This window comes from Artemia sp. Qi Xiang Cuo, chromosome 18, assembly GCF_049724085.1.
Source record: "Artemia sp. Qi Xiang Cuo chromosome 18, ASM4972408v1, whole genome shotgun sequence".
Taxonomy (NCBI): Eukaryota; Metazoa; Arthropoda; class Branchiopoda; order Anostraca; family Artemiidae; genus Artemia; species Artemia sp. Qi Xiang Cuo.
In genome coordinates this window covers 16,951,342-16,975,553 of record NC_142811.1, presented here as the reverse complement: position 1 = coordinate 16,975,553, position 24,212 = coordinate 16,951,342, and the positions used below count along the sequence as shown (strand labels likewise).

General features: G+C 34.6%; 2 protein-coding genes across 3 annotated transcripts in view; one reads left to right on the top strand and one right to left on the bottom strand.

Moving 5' to 3' along the window:
• Nucleotides 1-24,212, top strand: part of Atg16 (Autophagy-related 16) — a 274,634-nt gene that overhangs the window by 103,852 nt on the left and 146,570 nt on the right. The gene's annotated exons all lie outside the window — the stretch shown is intronic.
• Nucleotides 1-24,212, bottom strand: part of neo (ZP and PAN domain-containing protein neyo) — a 34,930-nt gene that overhangs the window by 6,053 nt on the left and 4,665 nt on the right. For both annotated transcript variants that reach the window (XM_089104477.1, XM_089104478.1), the window contains exons 2-7: nucleotides 21,534-21,811; nucleotides 18,209-18,382; nucleotides 16,654-16,855; nucleotides 11,015-11,213; nucleotides 8,110-8,326; nucleotides 621-898 (exon numbers count right to left, since the gene is read on the bottom strand). In XM_089104477.1, the coding sequence (XP_088960603.1) occupies nucleotides 621-898; nucleotides 8,110-8,326; nucleotides 11,015-11,213; nucleotides 16,654-16,855; nucleotides 18,209-18,382; nucleotides 21,534-21,807 (1,344 nt within the window). In that variant the 5' untranslated portion in view covers nucleotides 21,808-21,811. The remainder of the gene's footprint in view (nucleotides 1-620; nucleotides 899-8,109; nucleotides 8,327-11,014; nucleotides 11,214-16,653; nucleotides 16,856-18,208; nucleotides 18,383-21,533; nucleotides 21,812-24,212) is intronic.

Genomic DNA, 24,212 nt, shown 5'->3' with positions numbered 1-24,212 from the left:
GTAAGAAATTCATAATTTTCTATGTTAGTTTTTTATATAGCCTAAGACTAAATACAGACCATCAGGGCGGGGGGGGGGTTGAATTGTCAAAAACAAAAACCATGAAAATAAAACCATGCGAACAAAACCCTGAAAATAAGCTTAAAATTAAAGTCAAAAAACTTTTCTTTTGGTTTTAGCAAGTCTCCTTGTGAATAACCACTATTCTAGAGCTTAACTAAAGGTTGTAGTCCTCTGAGTTGATGCACACTCTAGGCAAGCTGGGTCTAAATGCGCAAAAGTCTACCCTTAGATCACTGTGTATAGATATACTACAGTACGATCATTTCCTATCTCAACCATTATAAAAACCCGGACCGAGATGCAAGTGCTCCGGGGAACATTTAAACAACTATAAACATAAGCGACATTTGATTTTTTCACGGGTAGACAAGTCAGGTTTCTCTTGAACACAAAACTTGGCTTCAACATTGTACACTGACCCGCTAATGACAGATTAAATGGGAGGAGCTGTTTGAACACGCCAAGGATGTAGTGCTAAAAATCACTGACTCGTGATCTTACTGTTAATTTATTTATATACAATGCCTTAGATGCAGTAAATAGGGTAGGGATCGTACCTGATTTGACACCGATTTGTTTCCAAGATCATACTGGCAGTGAACTGAAAGACCAAGATCAGCACTTGTGACAATTCTGTCATGGTGTTGCAAGATGACATCGTTTGAATATCGACCAGGGCTGTCTGACCGAACACCACATTCCAGGTCACGGAAGCCCATTCGGAGCTCGAATTCTAGGGATGCTGTGACATCATTGACGCAAGCGGTGGGATTGCCTTTGGCGTAAATTTTTCCGTTGAAAACTTTGCTGGTTTTAATTTTGGCAACCATGTCGCCTACAATGAAACTAGTGTAAAAATAGGATACAAAAAAGCTATGGGTATTAGGATTTTCAGAGAAAAATTTATTTCAAGAAAAAACAGGCCTTTTTGCCGGCTTTTAATTCACGATTAAAGAATCGGCGAATCATTTTTTTCGCTACTTTTGAAGACTTTGGTAATCATTTCAATTACAGATCTTTTGTTTTTTATGTTTTATTTTTTCTGAAATTGGGTGGCAGTTACGTAATTTTAAAATAAAAAAAAAATAAATGCATCCCTCTGCAGTTTGAGACAGTATTGTGAATATTTATTATTTATTTTCATCTCTTTTGAAAATATTTCCGCAAGCCTAGATTATGGAAATATGGCCCTATTTTGGCTCGAAGAGATGTAATAACAAAAAATGTAGAGCTGAAGTTTTTTTTTGTTTTTTTTTACTACCTCGATAATATAAAAAACAGACTATCTTTTTTTTTTTTAGTTTTTTTTTTTTATTTTACATAGCTAAATTTATGCTTAAATGGAAAACTCATTTTGACAAGACCGTTGCTGTAATTTCTTCGGCACATCAAAAATTCAATAAATAATTTGAAAAATGTAAACCAAGACCTTGAATGAAAATATTTCCAGACACGCCTTAGACGAAAATTAACTAAAAAAAATAAGCTTTTTAACTGAAATTAAGGAGCGACGTTAAAACTTAAAACGAACCGAAATTATTTCCGTATATGAAAGGGGCTGTCCCCTCCTCAACGCCTCACTCTTTACGCTAAAGTTTTTTATTGTTTTAAAAAATAAAGTTGTGAGACAGAGTCAAACTTTAGCGTAAAGAGCGAGGCGTTGAGGAGGGGACAATCCCTTTCATATACGGAATAATTTCTGTTCGTTTTAGGTGTTCAATGTCGCTCCTTACTTTCAGTTAAAAAAAAACTTGTTTTTTTATTTAATTTCTGAACGTTTTTTAATTCATGCCGCTTTGATCTTGGCTCACCGTACATGAATAATGACAACGAAATTCGCATATTAATTTTCCTTTTTTTGGCTAATTGGCTCTCTCGAAATTTTGTTCAGACGTAACTTACAAACTAACTTACGTAACGAATTTCTATACCCGTATGTTTTTATTACGTATATTAAGGAGTTTGCTCCCTAGTCAATACCTCGCTCTTTTTTGCTCCTTACTTTCAGTTGAAAAAAACTTGTTTTTTATTTAATTTCTGATCGTTTTTTAAATAATGAAATCTGGCGCCCCCTTAATAGAAATGTCCCTTCTCCCAAGGAAATATCCTCCATGGAAAGATCCTCCCCCGTAACCCCTACTCTGACCCTGACCCCCCACCAGAAAAAAAATCCTCCTGAAAACGCCTGTGTGCTTCCCAATAACCAATACTAGTCTACATGTAAACAATGGGCAAAGTTTATAACTTGCAGCCCTTCCCCCGGGAACAGTGGAGGATTAAGTCTGCCTCAAACACATATTAATTAGATTTTAGAATATGTTGAACAAAATGACTATATAAAAATTTAGTCTGGATAACTTCAGGAAAAAATAAGCGTGGGAGGGGGCCAAGTTGCCCACCTATTTTTTTGGTCACTTAAGAAGGGCACTAGAACTTTTAATTTCCATTTGAATGAGCCCTCTCCCGATATTCTAGGACTACTGGATCGATACGATCACCCCTGGGAAGATAATAAAAAAAAAAAAAAAAAAAAAAAAAAAAACAAAAGCATCCAGGATCTTTCTTCTGGCAAAAATACAAAATTCCACATTTTTGCAGATAGGAGCTTGAAACCCCTATAGTAGGGTTTTCTGATACGCTGAATCTGATGGTGTGATTTACATTAAAGTTCTATGACTTATAGGGGTTGTTTCTCCCTTTTTCGAAAATAAGGCGCATTTTCTCAGGCGTGTAAATTTGATGGGTGAGAATAAATTTGATGAAACTTATATATTTGAAATCAGCATAAAAATCTGATTCGTCTGATGTATCTATTGGTATCCAAAAATCCGTTTTTTAGAGTTTCGGTTACTATTGAGACGGGTCGGTCCTTTTTTACAGTTCGTTACCACGAACTGTTTGATAAACGATGTCCATTGATAGGGAAACTTGGCGTTATTGTTTTCCTATATCTTAATGCCAAAACACTTGATTGGCAATTACCATTGTGTATTTATACACAACGCATTATTCTAAACTTTTACTTGTAACCAGTTTCATGTATCTAGAAAAACGTAACAATTGATTTTATTGGTACAGTTTAGTACTGGAGGCCCATAAAAAATCACTGTCTGCTTGGAATTCCTCTAACATGGGAAACCACCTTAGAGGAAATCTAATAGGGAAATTGAGTTTTGATTTCTTTTATTTAACAATAAATGTTTAACATTCGTTTCCCGCCATACGCGCGGCAGGAGTTTGCCATGTGGTGTGCAAAGATGTCTCGCGTGTTGGGAGGTTTTGCTCGAAAGGCGGGACATGTGCCCAGTGAATAATAAACGGTGAAAAGAGCATACATCGTACAGTCCACAAATAATATATCCATTATTTGAAAATATATACACCAGAGGGTCCGCTCAACACATGGTGGAAATGTGCCATGCATTGATCGAATTGTGTTATGTTCATCGCCAAGAGGCTCGGCGTGGCGGAAGGTTGGTCTTTGTGGCGGAGCAAGTAGCGCTCTGACATTTGCAATAGGGGGTGAGCAACCCCTCAGAAAAATATGTATCCTTTAATGGATTGTTATGATATAATTGCTCATAGCAATTTGTATTCGTTTCCACTTTTATCCACTGTGTTGAAATATTCGATTATTTAACTGAATATTTTTTTTATTTTTTTTTTGTGTCAGGGTCATGAAATCACAATTATTAACTTTTTTAAATGAGATAGTCTTCTGTTCCTACGCTTGAATGCCTCAAATCAATGAAGATATTTTTCGTCAATGAAGATAGGTTACAACATCTGTCGTCTTCCAATTGGGAGCAAGAGGATTGATTAAAATTGGAGCAAGTTCAATTGAATTAGGAGCGAATGAATTGGAGCAAATGTAATTAAACTAGTGTTATCAAAGGTTTATTTGCTGATAGCAGACAAAGAAATTTTGACTTTTGAAACGAACATGACTAGCAAAATGCAAGAAATGACAAAAGAAACAGATATAGAAGTAATCTAGATCAATGGGTGAACAAATATAGAATTGATTTTAGATCAATGGGTAAAAAACTATAAGCTCGGGCAGATCTTCAGAAAGCATCCAAATTTTATAAACCCTTACTCTGATAATGATTAAGTCTTAATAAATGAAAGTGAATTAATTAATAAAACCCCGAATGTATGCATATGGTGAATTTTTTTAATATTGGCATTTGAAAATTTTGAAAGTATAAATATACTTTTGGGGGGAAGGGGAATAATAAAACTAAATTTATGTGATAATTTGAGTAAGAAGTACCTGGAAATTCAAGAGACTTAAGGATTTCGGGAGGTGGAGTGGGTCTCGAGGCCTTCCCTATGTATGTCCATGAACCTACCTACCACTTCGAACCTACCTACCACTTCGAACTGACTTTGAAATAAAAGCCAAATATCAGATACAACTAAATTAATTAAATTGATTACAATTTAAATTAATTCAAACTGTACCAGAGACATTTTAACTTGTCATTCCGTTTTGCGGATTCGTACTTCTTGCGCTATCAAACTGATATTGGAAGATGCGAGTTTCATTTATCTGTTGTTTTCTTAGCTTTGTATTTCTTATGCTTTTCTTTTGTCTCTTTGACTGAACGCAGTGTCGCCATTTGGGCCCTCTAACAGCATCTTACCAAAAATTTCAAAAGTTTTTTCTCTAATCAGCTTGAACACGCATAACAATTATTTTGGGTCAATGGTACATGAAAATGAAGATTCAGAGAAACACATATCCCTTTCTTTATTTACGTTTTGTTTGAGGATACTCTTGCACTTTGATAAGCTATCTATATACTTGGAACTTTCAGTTGCTTATTGTCATGTTCTTGTTCGCATAAAAACAAAGAAAACCCAGTATACAGTCCGTCAATGTTGTGGTACTTGCTACTTCTCTTATTCAGCTATCTCTATGCTTGAAAATTTCAGTTGCAACTGATATTGCCATTATTCTTGTTCAAAGAAAACCCAGTATACAGTCCGTCAATATTGTGGTACTTGCTACTTCTCTCATTCAGAATTTAAGTTTTCATCATCCTGTTCTAAAATCTTTTTACTTGTGCATTATATCTAACACACGAAAGAAGTCAAGTTTGGTTAATGCTAATGAAATAAAATAAAATTGGATGAAAATATAATATTTTAGAAACAAATCTGGGCTATATATTTGCACGTTAGGGGAGGGGGGGGGGGGGTAAAGCATAGTATTTATTAAATACGTTACCTAACCTAACCTAGGTACCTTTCCCCCCCCCCTTAGCCCCAGGAAATAACAGTTTAAATATTGTAAAGGCAGTAAGAATTCTCGCTTTGCGATCCATTTATCAATTGCAAATACCCGTTTGGCTGGTTTCCTGTAGTATTTCATTGTAAGTCTATAGCGCTGTGTAGAATATAATGCACAAGTACCAAAATCTTTCTGTGTTTCCTTTTAGTTTACATGGCACTTAATTTTGAGATAAAACTAAAATTGTATATTTAGGTTTTTAACAAATAGTTAAAAACACAAGTTTTTTTTTAACTGAAAGTCAGGAGCGGCATTAAAACTTAAAACGAACAGAAATGATTCCATATATGAATGCCTAACTTTCAAATAAATGATAGTAATCGCGCGGGTAGAGTGATTTGTCATTTTCTCTTGTTCCCGAGCTATTAGTCTTGATGACGATTTGACAACTATGACATTTTTGTTCTTTTTCTGATTTCAAACAGTATATTCAGTGTTTTCCAATAATGTCCTAGGCCACAGGTGTTAGGATAAATATACTACTAGTAGGTTTATAACTCTTAAAAGAAGTGATGAAGATAAATTGAATAGTCTCCTTAGAGATACTCCAAGGACAATTATAACAGCCTGTGCAAGAGATCATTCCGTATATGAAAGGGGCTGTCCCCTCCTCAACGCCCCGCTCTTTAGGCTAGTTTTCTATTGTTTTGAAAAGTAGAGTTGTGAGAAAGAGTGAAACTTTAGCGTAAAGAGCGGGGCGTTGAGGAGGGGACAGCCCCTTTCATATACGGAATAATTTCTGTTCGTTTTAAGTTTTAATGTCGCTCCTTACTTTCAGTTGAAAAAACTTGTTGGTTTTTTTATTGCAGATAGTTTTTTTTGATAATGTTGGGAAATCCGGCGTCCCCTTCATGGAAAATTCTCTTCCCTCATGAGAAATTCCTCCATGGAAAGATCCTCCCACGTAACCTTCTCCCTCTGATCCCCAACCAGAAAAAATCCACCCTCCATGAAAACGTCTGTTTACTCCCCAACAATCAATGCTATATGTAAGCAATGGACAAAGCACACAACTTGCAGTCCTTCCCCTTGGGACTATGGGGGATGAAGTTATCCTCAAAGACATAGTTATTAGATTTTCGACTATGCTGAACAAAATGCCAATCTCAAAATTTTGATCAGGTGGCTTTGGGGGAAAATGCGCGGGGGAGGGGGCCTAGTTGCCCTTCATTTTTTTTGTCACTTAAAAAGGACACTAGAACTTTTAATTTCCGTTCGAATGAGCCCTCTCGCGATATTCTAGGACCACTGGGTCGATACGATCACCCTGAAAAAAAAAATAGATAGGATCCGGATCCTTTACTCCTGGATCCGCCAGTGGAGTAAAGCACCCTCCTGGTCTATTCAACCACACTTTTTCAACTTTTTACATTTTGCCAATAAACATTTGCAACTCGAAAATTCTCTGTGAACAAAACTGCAACTAAAATTGCTCATTGATGCGATTGAAGAATATTGTCTGCCGCAGTAATTATTTTTGGGTGAACCAAGGATAATACACATTAAGAAACGTTTTATACCTTTAGTTTTCAGTAAAGGCAATATCTCAATACGTTAATATGAACATCAGTTAGAGTCCACGGTTGGGGTTGGAAAATGTCGTAAAGAAAGATTTAAGGGAAATGGGAACTTTCTGGGAGGGTGTAAGTAGGGAGGCTTTGAATAGTTTAGGATGGCGGAGGAGCGTGCGTAGCTGTGTTGGCCTCAGGCGGCTTGGTGCTGTGGTGAGTTGTTAGTAGTAGTAGTTTGGTTATCAATTAGTACTTTTGGTTACGTATACATATTGATATGTTTATTCATTTGGTTATTAATAAAAAACAAAGCTTCATTTCGAAAAACCAAAACAAAAAATCGCGAAGAAGAGAGAACGAGGACAGCAACAGCCAGTGAAAAAAAAATTATGCAAATATTTCGCTCAAGACCTCCGCTTGACAGGTCTCAGAAATTGTTCATTTTGATACTTTAGTATGAAAGTCAACTTGAATTTAGTTAAACTTGAATAATTTCGATTTCCGTACATTTTGAAATATTTTACAACTTTAGTTTTCATTACAAACCATTTCTGCACATTTTTATAAGAAAATCAAGTTGAATATAGTTATGCACGTTTTGTTGATTGTTATGGTTACAACACATTTTAAATATTATTGTATCTTTAGTTTTCAGTAAAGGCAATATTTTAATATGAATATCAATTAGAGTTCAGTTATGCGCACTTGTTGATTATTTTGGTTAATGCACATCTTCAGATATTATATACGTTTGATCAAAACCGTATTCAGGGGAGAGGTTAAGGGGTTCGAACCTCCCCCAACGAAATATTTGTCCGACTCGTATAAACACAATAATATGTATAAATAATAATATTACGTTTTATAATAATAATAATAATATTTTTTTAAAGCTTTATTATACCCCCCCCCACATCAGAAATCCTGGATACGGCCCTGCGTTTTTTTATCAATAAATACTTTATTTATTACTTCTATAAATACGTTTGGTTATTTTTAAAGTTTGAAATATCTTATATCTTTGGTTACTGATAAAGAACAAACTACATTTCGATACTTTAGTATGAAAATTAATTGTAATTTAGTTATATACATGTTATTAACCATTTCGATTACCACCCATTATGAAATATTTTATACCTTTGGTTTTCAATATAAACAGTATTTCGACATTTAAATAAGAAAATTAATTGAAATTCAGTTATGCCCATTTGATTACTTGAGAAGAAAGAGTACCTGATCGGCAGTCAATCGTGACATTATAACACGAACTCAATTCATAAGTGGATGCTCCATTGATTTCAAGGAATGGCTCCTGAATATGGGTCAGAGTTGCTATTGCATGATGACTGAGACGACACACGTTATCACCAGTATCGTTGAAGTCAAAACTGTGACATCTATAGGGTGCGGATAGACATAATTGACGACATTCGTCCAGAGATGGCACGTCCTAAAGCAGAAACTGAACATTATAGAACTTTTCTGGCACTTTTGTTGACGACCAGTCGTGTTATATGGACCGACAAAGGTTTTGTTGGTCAACACTGAATTAAATCGATCCACAATTGGAATGTTTGTTTGTCAATTTTGGGGAGAATATTGTGGGAGGGGGAATTTTTAAAACATAAAATCTTGAAGAAAGGAAGAAAACGAGGACAATTAACATCCAGTGAAAAAATTGAAAAATTATGCAAATATTTCGGTCAAGACCTCCGCTTGACCTCCTCAGTGCAGAATAAAATTGATAAAATTATGGGAATATTAAGGATGAATATTATGGGGGAATTTTTTTTTTGTATTTACAATTTTGGAAGAGAAGAAACAGCTAGTTTGCCATAACGATTGTTTATTTATTGTTGAATTGATCTCGTACCTAAAATAAAACGTGAGAAGGTACTTACTGTTGAATCATTACCCCCTTTCCCTCCAAAGGAAACTGAAGAAATTTGGTTGTGTTTAATGGGAACTGTCAGAATTTGATCACAGAGGCAAAATTACAGGAGTAAACATGAATTTAATTGAAAATAGTAAAACAGTGTTCAATTGGTTTGAAAATATTGCCGTTTTTTCAAACAATCATAACAAATTGTTTTCTCGCGAAAATTACTGTTGATCCACAATTGTTGATATAATAAGAGGAGTATGAAAATCGTAAAAGGAAAACTTAAAACAAAAAGAAAAACAAAAAAAAGTCATGAGGAGACACATACGTGTCAAAGAAGAATTAGAAACGGAAAGAACTTTATGATTCATAACATTTCACGTCAATGAAAGGCGAGAAAATCTACTGCTGAAACCGATCGAGCTCTAATTCTAGTTGCTAAGGCCCATCTCCCACGGGGCAACTTTCAAGACAACGGTCGGAAACTAGTCTCATGCAACTGGTATACGACCAGTTTACAACCAGAATGAAACGTGTCTCCGCCCAAGGACGCGAGTGGCTGTGGATCAGTTGTGTTTATCTAATTGAGCAATGCAGTGGGAGCAGTCCGACGAAGAAGACTTAATTGGTTACTAAGAGTACCGCAGGTTTCGTAGGGCTCAGAGGGAGTATTGGGTCCCTCCCTACTTGGAAAAGAATGCAAAGTCTCGTCTGTTCTGAGCAGCAAAAGAACTGTCTTAAACAGAAAATTTATCGCATTTTACAGAATTAATTTATAATTGTACATCTCTTCGTGCTTCTCCACTTCTCCTACGAATTTCACGTTTAATTAATGATCTGACATGTTGAGCGCCAAAATAATTGGACAATATCAACGGAGTATTTCCCGAAAATGTTTGAGGCAACACTCTACAACTCAACTGTGACCACGGCTGGAGGCTCATACGGAACCGGTTTTAGACTGATTGGAAACTAGTCTCATCTGGATTGCCTCGTGAGTGGGCCCCAACTCTAGTAAACATAGCATATGTAAAGCATAGCATATGTTAAATATGTAACTTAACCTAACCTAGGTACCTTTTCCCCCCTAAAACCCAAAAACCAATAGTTTAGATATTGTAAGTGCAATGACAAACCACGGTTTGCGATCCAATTCTCTATTGACAGATACCCGTTTGACTAGTTTCCTTTCGCACAATATATCGCGTGGGTACCAGCTAATACATAAGTACCCAAACTAGTTACAATTAATTGGGCGGTCTTGCGATAGCTTCTAAAGCTTGGATAAGAGATCTGAGTGAATGAGAGGAAACTAAAAACCGACAGCTACTTTCCTGGAAATCTTACAATCTACTTTCCTGGAAATCTACTTTCCTGGAGAAAACTAAAAACCGACAGCTACTTTTCTGGAAATCTTACAATCTACTTTCCTGGAGAAAACTAAAAACCGACAGCTATTTTCCTGGAAATCTTACAAAAACTATTACACTTCCGTGTGATGCCGGAGATAGAAATATTCAGCTTGGTGAAACTTACATGCTTGTAAAGCTTGAATTTTATTCCGATAAAATTGAGAAGAATTTTTTTTTTAGCTCAAGAAAGGGCAGTCACTAAAATGTTCTAGGATAACTGCTAAGAAAACTCAGCTCAAAGGAGTTATTATTTGAACCATTTGGCCGCTTTGGGAGTTCCTCGTGGTGCTACCCGCTTTAAATGACAAGCTTGCCGGTAAAAGGGACGTAAAATGTCATTGTTTTTTTTCAGTCAAATCATAGATTCTTGACAGCTCTCGAGTATGGCTAGTCCCCCAGGAGACTTTGCTAATGGCCTATTTTTCTTTGTGACAGTCAGCTGAGTGTCGCAAAATGATTTTAAGGTACCGCATCCTTTTAAGCTTTGAAAGATGGTTTTAAAGAGATAGTTTTAGTCTTTACTAGAAATATTTTGTGCCTTCAAATTAGATAGTCATTTAAACGAATTTTGATATTATATATACTAGCCAAATTTGAGCTAATTTATTTAAAATGAATCTAATGATGTTTGCAAGATGTTTTATCTGGTGGTTTTGTTATTATTTATAGACATTACTAGTTTTCAGAAAAACGACCTACTTAGACAAAAAATAAATAAATAAATAAAAATTTGCAAAAAAAAAAAAAACGATTCATCAGAACACAATCCACACTTTTATCATCGAGTACGTGAGTACATGAAGACCTTGTCGAGGTTAGAAAAAAAAAATATAAAAAAGAGTACCTGAAAAACTGAGTCAACGGTTTTTAAGATTCTGCCATCAAATTTCTGGAACTCGCAGAGTTTGACTGGATCATCCACACAGTTATTTTCTAAGTAGTCAATAGCATCGTTTACGCGAAAGGCTCCCATTCCAGACATTGTGTGCCTATCCATGTCAGATGTACTGCATTCTTGCGTGTTTGTATTGAAATTAGCGGATCTATAAGTTAAAAAATTGTAATAAAAAAAAGTGTAAAAAACGGCTGATTGGGTACAACAAAAATTAAAAAAAAACAGTATTCATACAAGATTTGAAAGCGCACGACCACTTGCCTGTGGTCGTGACAACTTTGGTTCGAATCTTCGATAAGACAAGCTTTGTCTTAGAGAAAGCTTAAGACTTTTTAGTCTTTTGTTAGGTTATTTTGTTTAGACTTTTATATTGTATGTCTATCCTTGTCAGACGTATTATATTCTACTGTCTCATTAACTCGTTTAGCGTTTTATTTTAACTTATATTTTGTACTTTTGTCAAATAATATATTTTTTTTAATTTGTGGGCCATTTTTGCAGTTCAGATGACAGTGCAAGAATATGAGACATTAATTCCTACCTCTTGTATACTCTCTCCTGTGTAAATAAATCAGCATAAACGAGTGATTGGGTACAACAAATATTATAATAAAAAACACTATTCATACAAGATTTGAAAGCTCAGCGGTAAGAACACTTGCCTGTGGTCGTGACAACTTTGGTTCAAATCTTCGATAAGACAAATTTTGTCATAGAGATGGCTAAAAACTTTTTAGGTTTTTGTTAATTTGTTTTTTTTTAGACTTTTTTCTTCAGAATCTATTAATATAAGTGAAAACAAGGGGCGCAAAACGGATTGAGCTTTACATAACTTGATCTTTTTAACTCGCTAAACTCACCGACTTTTTTCATTTGTGGACAGGTACGTTCGCAGGAATTTGTTTCGGGGGGGGGGGCGAGGGAATCCTTCAAATCTCTTATTCTGTGAAAAATATCAAACAATTATGGAAAAATAAATAAAAGGTAAGATTTAGGGGGGGGGGGCTAGGAGGGCCCCCTGTATGCGTACCAGCTTGTGCATATATAATTTTGATCAATTTTATTTTGATGTTATGTAAAGCCCAATCCGTTTTGCGTTCCTCGTTTTCACTTTTATTCATAGATTCTCGAAAAAAGAAATTATTTTCTGCTATTAAATCCATTTGAAAACGAGTTTAAAAAAAAAACAACAATATATTTATTATTTCTTAAAGTTGTCGAACTTTGAGTTTAAGATTATATTTGTGATTATATTTTAAAGCAGAAATTTTATATTTTAATTTGATTTTGAAAATTTCTAACTAATGAATTGTTACAACTATTCCATGGTGAAAAGCCCCTATGTATCTGCCATTCTATGACTTATTTTCAGTTAAAGATGTGACATACATCCTTTAATTTTAAACTTATATATAGAAGTTACATGCCAACTTATAGCATATAGAAGATAATTTAAAAAAGACTATGCTATAAGTTAGGAAAGATTAGAAAATTTCTATAAATACATATCATCCTCCCCAAAACAAAAGGGTCTATCTCACCTTTATTTTCAGAAAATTAGTTATAAAATGGTAGATATATAGGGGCTTTGACCTGCGTGTCTAGTTAGATATATGCCTAGAAACGTTTAAGGCAACATCATTAGTAGAATCATTTCTGTTGATTGGATGATAATAATAATAGGATATACCTTTATCGTAATAGGCAAATATCGTTGTCGTGATTGGGTATATCTCTGTCTTAAAATATATCAATTTCAGTAATACGCCTTAAATAGTGTTTGTTAATGAAGCAGACCTCAAGTCTTTTGTCATTTTTACCGTTTTTTCTGCTTAACACCGGAATAACTTCCTTTAGTTGTTTTTAAGGGTAGCCTTAGGAGAAAGCAATTAAGTAATTTTCGGTTATTCACCCTATAATTTAGTTTCTTTGTTGGTATAATATATATTCTGCGGTCACCGTAAAAGCGTAGCGTTTCATAAATTGTTCAGAAAAAAAATACCCATTGATACCGTTTGTCTGTCCCACTGTCTTCACGTAATTGGGCTTTTATGATCTTTCCGCATGGAAAACGAGTCTCCCGTCAATTTCTTGTTCTCTCGTCAGAGCAGACAAAGAAACTGGTAGAAAAATTGATACATTTGATATATGCTACAATTGTCTGCATTACCTGGTACAATATGGTTGGGAGGATAATATAAAAAGTAAGAAACATTGCTATTTCTAACCACTCATTCGCAGCACCAATCCGCCTGAGGCTAACACAGATGTGCACGCTCCTCCTCCGCCTCCCTGTGTTCAAAGGATCACTCTTTTCTCCCTCCTCTGAATTTCAAATTTCCTTCAGATCCCATTTTATAGCCTCTATCCCATCCGAAGACAACCTGCTGTTCGTTTGGTACCAGATGTATGGCCAATAATCTTATTTATTTAATTTATATAAAATATGTAAATAAGCCCAATAATCTTAATAATCAATAAGCCCAATAATCAGTAAATCAATAAGCCCAATTTATAAATATTTCCAATAATCTTTTGGAAATTTATTGTCATCAGAACGTGATTTAGCTATCTTAACCTTCGTGCGAGCAAAAAAGGCGGTGTTATGAAAAGGATTTGTTCAAAAGCTTTGTAACTTATAGAGCATTAAAAAAAAAATGAAAAATTAAAACCACCAAGGCTTTTCAATTGTAATATTTACTGACTAATATTTTTAAGCCTTTTTACGCTTAAAAAGATAGGTTATCCTCCCTGCAGTATTAAAATTGATACATGAAAAATCAAGTTTGATGTTCATTTTCTGCAATTTCATTTCGGCTTCTATAGCCATGCATCCATATTCCACCAGCTTGACCAGAAAAATCAGTACATGACGGATAGTTCGGTTTAGTCAAGATTTTTTTTTAGAAACCAAATTTTTGGCACTTTTTGTCGGAAAGTTGGCAACCCTGTGCCAACTTTACCAATAAAATTACTAATAAAATGACTCTGGAGATTTTGGACATAACAGTCATAATGATAATATCACAAGTTTTTTCCTTTAAGTAATTTTCTCGGGAATGTTTGGCCAAAACGTTTGCATTTTCATCACCTCACAAATTCGCAACTCTGTATTACATAGAATTGCGTCAATGTTATGATCAAATTTCCACAGACTTGAGAAACAAAAATAGCAGATAATACCTAGTAATTTTTAGTATTACAATAGTACTCACCCTGTTAAGGTAATTGAGATCCCTAAGACCGCGAAGATCCCAATAACCGATCCGTTTTAAATAATTTGTTCGGCAATATTTGACCGAAGTGTTCGCATTTTCATCACCAAAACACTTGGCATGCCAATTTGTATTGCATAGAATTGCTATCAATGTTCTATTAACTATGTTTGTCTTTTTGATCGGTTATCCACAAACTTGAGGAATAAAAATAGCAGATGTTACCTAGTGATATTTAGTATGGCAGTTATACCTGATCCTGTTAAGATCCTTGAGAACCTAAGATCGTAAAGATACCAAAAATCGTTCCTTTTTTTAATAATTTATTTGGCAACGTATGACCGAAATGTTTGCATTTTCATCACTCAAAAACTTAGCATGCCAATGTATATTGCATAGAGTCGCTGTCTGTGTCCATTATCTATAATATGATCGCATTTCTACAAACTTGAGAAATAAAAATAGCATATGCTCTTTCTGATTTTTTAGTATTGTAGTAATAGCTGATCCTGTTAAGATTTCATGATGCAGATGCTTAGAGCTATTTATCAAAACGCGTGCCCCAGATTACAAAAATCAGTATGCAGCAGCTGGCAGCTGAATATTTTTCAACAGATGCGTGACTGGTGACTGACAAGTCATCTCATCATGTTCTCAGTGTATATTTGTGCTAATTTGAAATCAAGCTACTGAAGAAATATGTACAACTGTATATATTTTGGAATAGTCTTTTTTCAGCTTTTTAATTAAACTGCATAAATATCACGATTAAGAAGTCACGATTTTAATTATTTGTGTTTTATTGTCGGGTTTCAGCATTTATGTTCCATTTTATTTTCAGTAAATGAACCTGTATTTCGATTCAGCTTCAAATACTTTCGTTTTAACACCTCCATCCCTGTGAAGCATTCGATCGTCCAGAAAAACTGACGTTTTTTTTTGTTTTTGCAAGTTTGGTTTCTGGCTTATTTCCAGATATATCATAAAGATTATGTTTTTAACATAATCTTATTTAGAAATGTAATTTTTTATTTATTTAAGAAAAATAAATTAATTTTTTTAGAAATGTAAAAAATTAAAATCAACTCAGGCATGATTTATACCCCTGGCTGTAGCTGGAGTGTAGCTTATGATAAAAAAGAAATTCAGCATCTACGAAAAAGCAACGCTACAAAGAAAAAAAAAAGATCCTACTGAGAGTGACCACCTGGCAAAAAATAAAGATTCTCTCTGGCACGGATTTTTCTTTCTACCCTCGTGGAACTTCATAACTTTGTGAAAAGATATAATAAAAAAGTATTAAACAAAATAATGACAAAACAGTTAATCTCGTAGGGAATACCCATTCAATTTACAATAAACGAAAATTTCAAATAAAGAAAGGAATAAATTGGGCAATAGCTGAAAACCGGTCCCCAAACATATTTCTCGATCGGCGTTAATTTGTACATCTAGACCACTGGGGATAAATTTAAATTTATATAAATTTATATACAATGATCTTGACTATTATTCTAATCTGAACAACGTCTTTCAAGTTTAAAGCAATAAACACAAATGTGTCTCGTTAACTTGAATCCCAAAAGAATTACATAAACTTAAAGTTTGGGTGGTCTTAGGGTGGAAGAGGAGTGTGCGCAGCTGTGTTGGCTCTAGACGGCTCGGTGCTGCAGTGAGTTGCTAGCAGTAGCACTAGGGTTGACTAGATCAGCTCAGAGGTATTTATGTTTATCAAATTACCTAAATTAAGCATTACAGCCCCACAAACAGGAGAATTGAAAATTTTTCAAGTTATCATAAGATAAGATTTTATCGCAGCCCCCGGGCCATAGCAACACACAAAATACAACTACCAACTAAGCCCGAAGAGCAAAATATAACTTAAAAAAATACATACCAAGAAAAAAGGACACAACAAGGTCAACAGTTTTAACCAAGAAGTCCCATCCATAAAAAACTTCAACCCCTAAAAACCTTAACAAACTACCCCCTCAAATATAATTTCCTATGTTTAACCCCAAACGAAGAAATTTGCGCAACTGTTTAGTAGCACGCGCGCTTCTCACAGACATCCGCTCAATTAAACAAAGCTCACTCCCAAACACTCTTCCAAAACATTCATTCCGCTGCTCAGACAGTCCTTCACATTCGTATACAAAATGAAAGAGATTCTCGTTCGCACATCCACGCATCGGGCAAAAGTAGGGGCCGGCTGCCAATCTAAACTTTGCCAAAACTTTCTTCTCTCCCCTAAACCCAAACTATCAATATAGGTTCCACTGAAGCTATACACGTTACTGGTAGCATTTGGTATCCTAAAGAATAGCGAGTCTTCTGGAGGTTGAGATTACTTTTATCTAGAAAAAATAGTACCTGCACTCAAAATCAGTCTCTCTAAGGCAGACTTCCTCGCAATCTTGCCTGGATGCAACTCGAACTGTTTTTTTGGCTGCAGCGCGTAGTTCATAACCAAGAACACGTTCAAAGCTCCAAGCTCTGTCACATGATGGCATTTCTGATCTGCCTTGTTTCTTTCTTCTTCTGGCTTGTGGGGACGTATCTTCCGTTATAGGCTCTGAAAATTAAGATACTCATGATTCTTATTCCGTATGGTTGCATGAGTGATTATGGAGTGAAGTAATTTTTAGATTCTGTCGGCACATACAGGGAGTAAGAGAATAATTTTCCCTTTTAAGAAGTGTCGTAGACGCTGTTTTTTTTGTCAGTTGTGGGGACGTTTCTTTCGTTATAGGCACTGAAAATTAAGATAGTCATGATTTCAACAACTGAACAAAAGTCATCATTATTGGCTTTTGCACTAAATTTAGTTTAAGCATTTGAAATTACATTACTTAAAGCATTTGAAAACGAGAAATTAAAGGCAACTCTTGAATTTTTACCAAAAAAAAACAGTATAAATATTTGAGAACCAAGACACTAAATATGATGTATTAATATTTTGCAGCACTATCAAGCTGAATAAAGCAAAAAGACATTGAATGTTTTCTGTTGAAGTACTTTCTGTTTTGGATATCATTATCTACAGTTTCTGCTGTATATCTGCAGTTTTTTGGTCTCAACAACGGTTGAATCAACACCTCTACAGCTCTGTATTAGGTCAACGTTATCTATGTTATAAAGTTCTATGTTATTTCGAATATTGTTTCTATAGGAAATTACGATGTTCTATGACGGTGACGACGTTATCTATGTTATAAAGTTCTACGTTATTTCGAATATTTTTTCTATAGGAAATTATGATGTTCTATGACGATGTCTCTATGACGATGACGACGTTATCTATGTTATAAAGTTCTATGTTATTTCGAATATTGTTTCTATAGGAAGTTACGATGTTCTATGACGATGTCTCTATGACGATGACGACGTTATCTCTGTTATAAAGTTCCAAATTATTTCGAATATTGTTTCTGTAAGAAATTGCGATGTTCTATGACGATGACGACATTATCTATCTTATGAAGTTCAAGTTGCAATGCCATTCAAAGTTTTAATTTTTGGCAAGCCAATGGAAGTGAAAATATTTAATAAGTTATAATAAATTTCTTGAATTGAATGGGAATTGAGAGATTTTGAATTTTAGCAGGTCCTTTTCACTTGAAGGGTTAAAAAAATACTGAAGCTTTATATAGCTGAAAAAAGTATAATTCGGTCTAAACAATTGTTCTCCGGTTCCTTTTAGGGTCATCTTTCTAGTTCTTTGGGCCAACCATATTTTTAGGGCCCGAAGAGTAAGAGCTATGCATATGCGACGATAAATAGATGGACATTTTCGTATCTTCTTTTTGCTTGCTAAGGGGCCTATAAGATCTGAATGCTCCTTTGCCCAGATCAAACTCTTTCTCGGCCCAGTAACTAAAATTATCTTAACAACAATTTTACACAAGCAAAGACCCTAGAAAATTACCTGTAGCTTCTTCTGTAGCATCGGCAAAGAATGTATTTACTGTTGTTTGGATTGATGATTGACCTCTCGTGGTTGATAAGACTGGCAGAGCAACTGGTCCATCAGGTCTTGCACCCAAACAGTTCTTCTGCACGTAAATTGTAAAAACAGGAAATTGGGAAACTGTTAAAGCTCCTAAAAAACACATATATTCACTTGTATAAAATTACAATGTCTGTCAGATTTATCCATAACAACGAGGTGGTGTCGTTAAACAGGCAGTAGCGTCTCTGAAGAGAGAATAACCTAATCAAGGGGTTACTATTTACTTGGGGTTCATTATATTGAATGGTTTGACTATTAGCAAGACTCAATTTGAAAATGAATAAGTTAAAAATTAAATTGAAAAACCTAATTATAGTCAGGTTTTCACAGAATGCCCTAAAGATCGAGACAGATGTTTGGAGCCACTGTTTTGCGTACCTAACAAGCGAAAAACCATAATTGCTTTGTATGGTACTGTTCTGCTTTTTTCAGCTTGATAAAAGACATTACTGGTGAACCTAGTGTAATTTTACAGTTTTTATGTTGGGGAATGTAATTGGGGCAATACTTCTTCAGCAATATTCGTCATCTTTAAAGATCACCGTACATGGATGTCAGTTAACAGTTAACTGGGTTCATATTTTGGAATTCCAAAATATACAAAAGTACAAAATTCTTCAAGATACGATAAACAGCAATATTTTAGCAAAAGGCACCGTTTTCGTAACCCCCTCGGACAGGTCTTTCAGGCATGTCCACTCCGGAGAATTTCCACGGGCAACCATATTTAGGACTCTAATATAATAAAATTCTAGTGAAAACGTTTTTATTTGTTGGTTTTTTGTTCTCCAGGGGTGAATTTGTCGAAATAATGGCCCTATAAGATCGGGAGAGGGTGCATTCCAATGGGAATTATAAGTTCTAGTGCCCTTTTTAAGTGAACAAAAATATTGGAGGGTAACTGGGTCCCCTCCCACGCCACAATTTTTCCCCAAAATTATCTGATCCAAATTTTGAGATAGCCATTTTGTTCACTGTAGCTGCAAGATCAAACAATTATGTCCTTAGGTGTAAAATGAGCCCCCACAGTGCGTGGGGAGAGGCCTGTAAGTTATGAAAGTATATGAAATTATTCCGTATATGAAAGGGGCTGTCTGCTCCTCAACGCCTCGCTCTTTACGCTAAAGTTTTTAGTGTATTAAAAAGTAGAGTTAGGACAAAGAGTCAAACTTCAGCGCAAAGAGCGAGGCGTTGAGGAGCAGACAGCCCCTTTCATATACGGAATAATTTCTGTTCGTTTCAAGTTTTAATGTCGCTCCTTACGTTCAGTTAAAAAAAAAACCTTTTTTTTATTTAACTTGAATATAAAAGACTATTTGCTACCATCATAAGGGCTCTGGCAGATCATCCATTTGGCCTTGGAAAGGACACATTAGACTAAAAAAGTTGAAGACATTGTACAGGGGATAGAACAAATAAGCTACTTGTATCATTATAAGCATTTCACCCAAATACAATATATAATCCAGTTACATGGATTGACAGATCCTGTTCTGTAGTGTTTATGCAGTCCCTTACATGCTGGTGAGCTCAGACACGCTGGAAAAGCAACTGCTCCCCCAGTTTCCTTACATGTGACCTTAAATTAATTTTATTTTATATACCTTGGTATACCTAGATGTAATTTGCCCCCCCCTAGGTTATGAGGCCTAAAACCGCTACTGACATTGCCCATGGGCGCTGAGAAACCCACCGCCTCTGACTATTTTTACCAGTGAGTCTAAATATGTCCTATCAATGCAACTAGCTGAATTTCGAGAAAATATTTTATTTTAGATAGATGAGTTCCTGTTTGATAATCTTTCCCTGGTATAGAAGGTCCCAATTTGAACTTCCTTTTCTTAGATAAATGATCTCTTATAAGTTTGTGTTTAGGTATATGTTCCCTCTAAATAGAGCCATTTGGTGACAAGTCTGCAGCTGCAACTGGCACCAAAAGGAAAAAACTGTCCTTATTCCAAAAGTTCAAACCAGTATTCAACGTATTTTCAATTTAAAAAACCATGTAGGCCTACACTAAATTTCGAAAGTATATTTTGGTAGATAGATAGAGCTGAATCCCAGTTACAGTGGCGGTTCTGGCCTCTCTTGCACCCGGAACAAAATGTTGGTTAGCACCTCCCCCTGTCTCCCACAAAATTCTCCAGCCAAAATTTTAACAAAATTTTCATGTATTGACAAAATTATTTTTTTAATTTTATTAATTAATCATTGTTTCATTTTTGATTACATTAAATTTATTATTTAAATTATTTAGTTGTTATTAATTATTTGAATGAATTTAAAATAATTAATTTTAATTAATTAAAAAAATTAATTAATATATTAATTATTTTAATTATTGCATAATTGTTTTTTATTGTTTTTGTTTTATTAATCATTTAATTATTTATGAATCGTTTTTATTTATTAACTGCTCCCTCTACTGTATTTTAATAAAAAAAAATTCAAAATTATAAATAGATTATAACCGTTAGATAGTTTATTTGAAATTTTACGCTTCTAAAATTTTTGTGCCTGGGGCAAGTGCCCCCTCTGTCACCCCTGTAAAACCACCTCCGGTCAGTTTTAGATTGATAGAAAATGTTTTGGATTTTGCTGATAAACTGGAACCCTAAGAGAGCAGAAAAATAACACGTAGACAATTGTACCACAAACATTAAGCTCTGAAATTGCTTGTAAAATGCATCAGGAATTTTACTTCCTGTTTGATAATCTGTATTTGAGATAGAGGCCCTAATTTGAACTCCCTTGTCCTAGATAACTGATTCATTATAAGTTCTTTTAAAAAATTAACTTCTATTAATATACATTGGTACACACAAATTCATGATAAAATATGTCTGAGATCCTGAACACAGACTGAAGGGTAAACGGATTTCTCACTCCAGCAAAATACATGGGCTGAAGTGATCCTTAATTTCATTGGCTAAATAACAAAACTCACCCGCCCGGGCAACTTCGCTTAATGTCATTGGATTAGATTGGATAACACTCAGTCCGTACTTGCATTGGACTGGATAACGTTCTGCCCGCGCAATGTCATTGTACATTGTCAAGCTTCAGGAAGGCAAATCATCTGATCGGATGGCTTTTGAGGTTTGCAATAATGTTGAAGTGATATATTTGGTGAAACCTAATCGATAATCTGTGTCATAAAAGTTGCATTCCAGGCCTGGACGGAACCTGTTTGAGCCTAATCATGGCAATTGCAAACAAAGAATAAAAAGCTAAAAGCTACCTGGTTCTTCATCAGCACTTGACCCAAATAAAACACAAAGTCCGGTTTCATAGTTAATTGATTGACAAGTCCTATTCTGCATACAACTGTTGATACAGTCTGTTAGCATCAATACACCTGGCTGACTGTCAAGAAGGTCCGAAGGTGCTGAATAAACATATCCTGTCACTAGTTCAAAGCTCACTCTGTTGTCTGGACAGTTACGTGCAGACTGGCCGAATGCATTGCCTATTAGTAGTGCAGTAACCAGGAGCCTTAACGGCTTAATTGCCATATTTCTGGAAAAAAAGTATTGTTACTTCATCATCAACTTTTTGTTGAAACCCCGTCATATATATATATATATATATATATATATATATATATATATATATATATATATATATATATATATATATATATATATATATATATATATATATATATATATATATCCCCTCCTCAACGCCTCGCTCTTTACGCTAAAGTTTGACTTTCTCACAACTCTATTTTTTTTAAACAATGAAAAACTTTAGCGTAAAGAGCGAGGCGTTGAGGAACGGACAGCCCTTTCATATATAGAATAATTTCTGTTCGTTTTAAGTTTTAATGTCGCTCCTTACTTTCAGTTAAAAAAACTTGTTTTTTTTATTTAATTTTTCGTAATAAAGACAAATAAAACTTATATTTATGTGTGTTTATTTGGAAACTCGTCACCATCTGCATGGAAAGGACGGAGCGTAAAAGTAAGAAAAACAGTCATAAACATACTTTGTCATAAACAAAACAATAGTAACACTAAACAACAACAGAAATATTATGAATAACTCAGATAATTTCAGTCTGAGAAGCGGTTCCACGATCAGTAACCTGTTTTTTCATCAGTTGCCTGTCTCCTTTTTTTCTAAATATTGAAAAAAATCTTAAATAATTTGTAATAAAATTTTATATAAATTTTGTTCTAAATAATAACAATTCTATTTTGATTAATTAAATTAAATTAAAAATTTAGTTTTGAAGCAGCACCTTTCATAATAAAGCTAAGTAAAAGTTATGTAGTGAATAACATTACATAATAAAGATAAGTAAAAGTTATGTAGTGAATAACACTACATAATAAAGATAAGTAAAAGTTATGTAGTGTATAACACTACATAATAAAGATAAGTAAAAGTTATGTAGTGAGTAATACTACATAATAAAGATAAGTAAAAGTTATGTAGTGAATAACATCCATGGGCTCCCATAAGCTGAATTCCAGGGGGGGCAAACCTCATCTAATTGGTACTTTTAATGCTATATAATATAAATCTCAGAACAAAAATATAAAAATAAGGCAGCATCATTCAGCCAGGGGGGGTGGGAGCCCCCCGGCCCCCCCCCCCCATATGGGCGCCCATGATAACATCTATCTGAATGAATGAGAAGGGTGCAATTGTTTGTGTTGATATGACAGATCATCATAACCTGGCTCTTTGTTTGTTAATTTCAGTCGGAGATGCAGTTTCATGGTCAATAGCCTGCGGAGCAGGGCATACCCCCACCAAGCTCCTCTGAAATGCGGACCTCTTAAACCTCTTCTCGCACTCCAGGAGGTGCATGTAACCACCTCTTTTAAACCTCCACAAACCACACTTTGGGAAACAGGGAATTGCAAAATTTGTTTTCAGTTTTTCTTTCCGCACTGGACTCCTTGTGGTAAATGTTTTATTCCAATTGACAAATTAAGTTTGTTCAAAGTACACTTAAATAAATTAAGTTTCATTTTAGTTACTTCTTTTAGGTTTGTTACTGCTGATCAGGGTTGCCGCCCGGAGAAATAACCACTAGAATGTACTGATTTTCTCCTATAATCTAGTGATTTAATCGCTGATTTAGTGATTTTTTTGTTTAGGCAGTATAAAAAAACATTAGAAATAGTGATAAATCACTAGGGGTGGCAACCCTGATGCTGATTGGGCTTAAGGGACAAGGGTTTTCTTTTTTGTGACCTTCTCTGTTGTGGCCATTTCCCTGTTGTGGCTTTTATGAGTTATAGTCTGGACTCAGACATGCACAAAATATTGTTATTTCGGATCATTCTCTAAGAATCATGTGGACCCGCTCGGACCATACAGACCAATTTCGCAGACATGTGTGAATTTTTTTTTTATATATTTGGCAATTCGCATGCAAAAACCTGTCCGAATCGAGTAGAAGCTTGCTCTAATTTCGTATTTTATAATCTGAATTTTTGAAAGCGAAATTTGCAAAATAATTTAAGGAATGCGATTTTTGCACATGAGACGTTTGATCTAGAATTTAATTGAAATCTTCCTATCAAACTTATTTAAAAAACATAACTGCGCGTTGCAAAGTTCCGATTTTTCCATTTTCAGCAATCTAAAAATTGACACTGCTTATTAAATTTCTTCAAAAAATATTTCACATGTTATGTGAAATATTTTATTATGTAAATAAAACAAACAACAATAGATCCACTAAGGGATACCATTCTTTTAAAGCTATTTTAATAGAGAACTCTCCGATCCATGTTTAAGACGCTTGTAAAAGGTTAAAAAAATTAATCCAGCCAAGTCTATATGATAATGCTTTTTAAAACAAGAAAAAAAGAGCTTCGTAAATCCCACACAAAACTTAAGATTATATTTATTATTTATTTATTATTAAGAATATCGTAAAGCAAAATGTTTGTCGCTT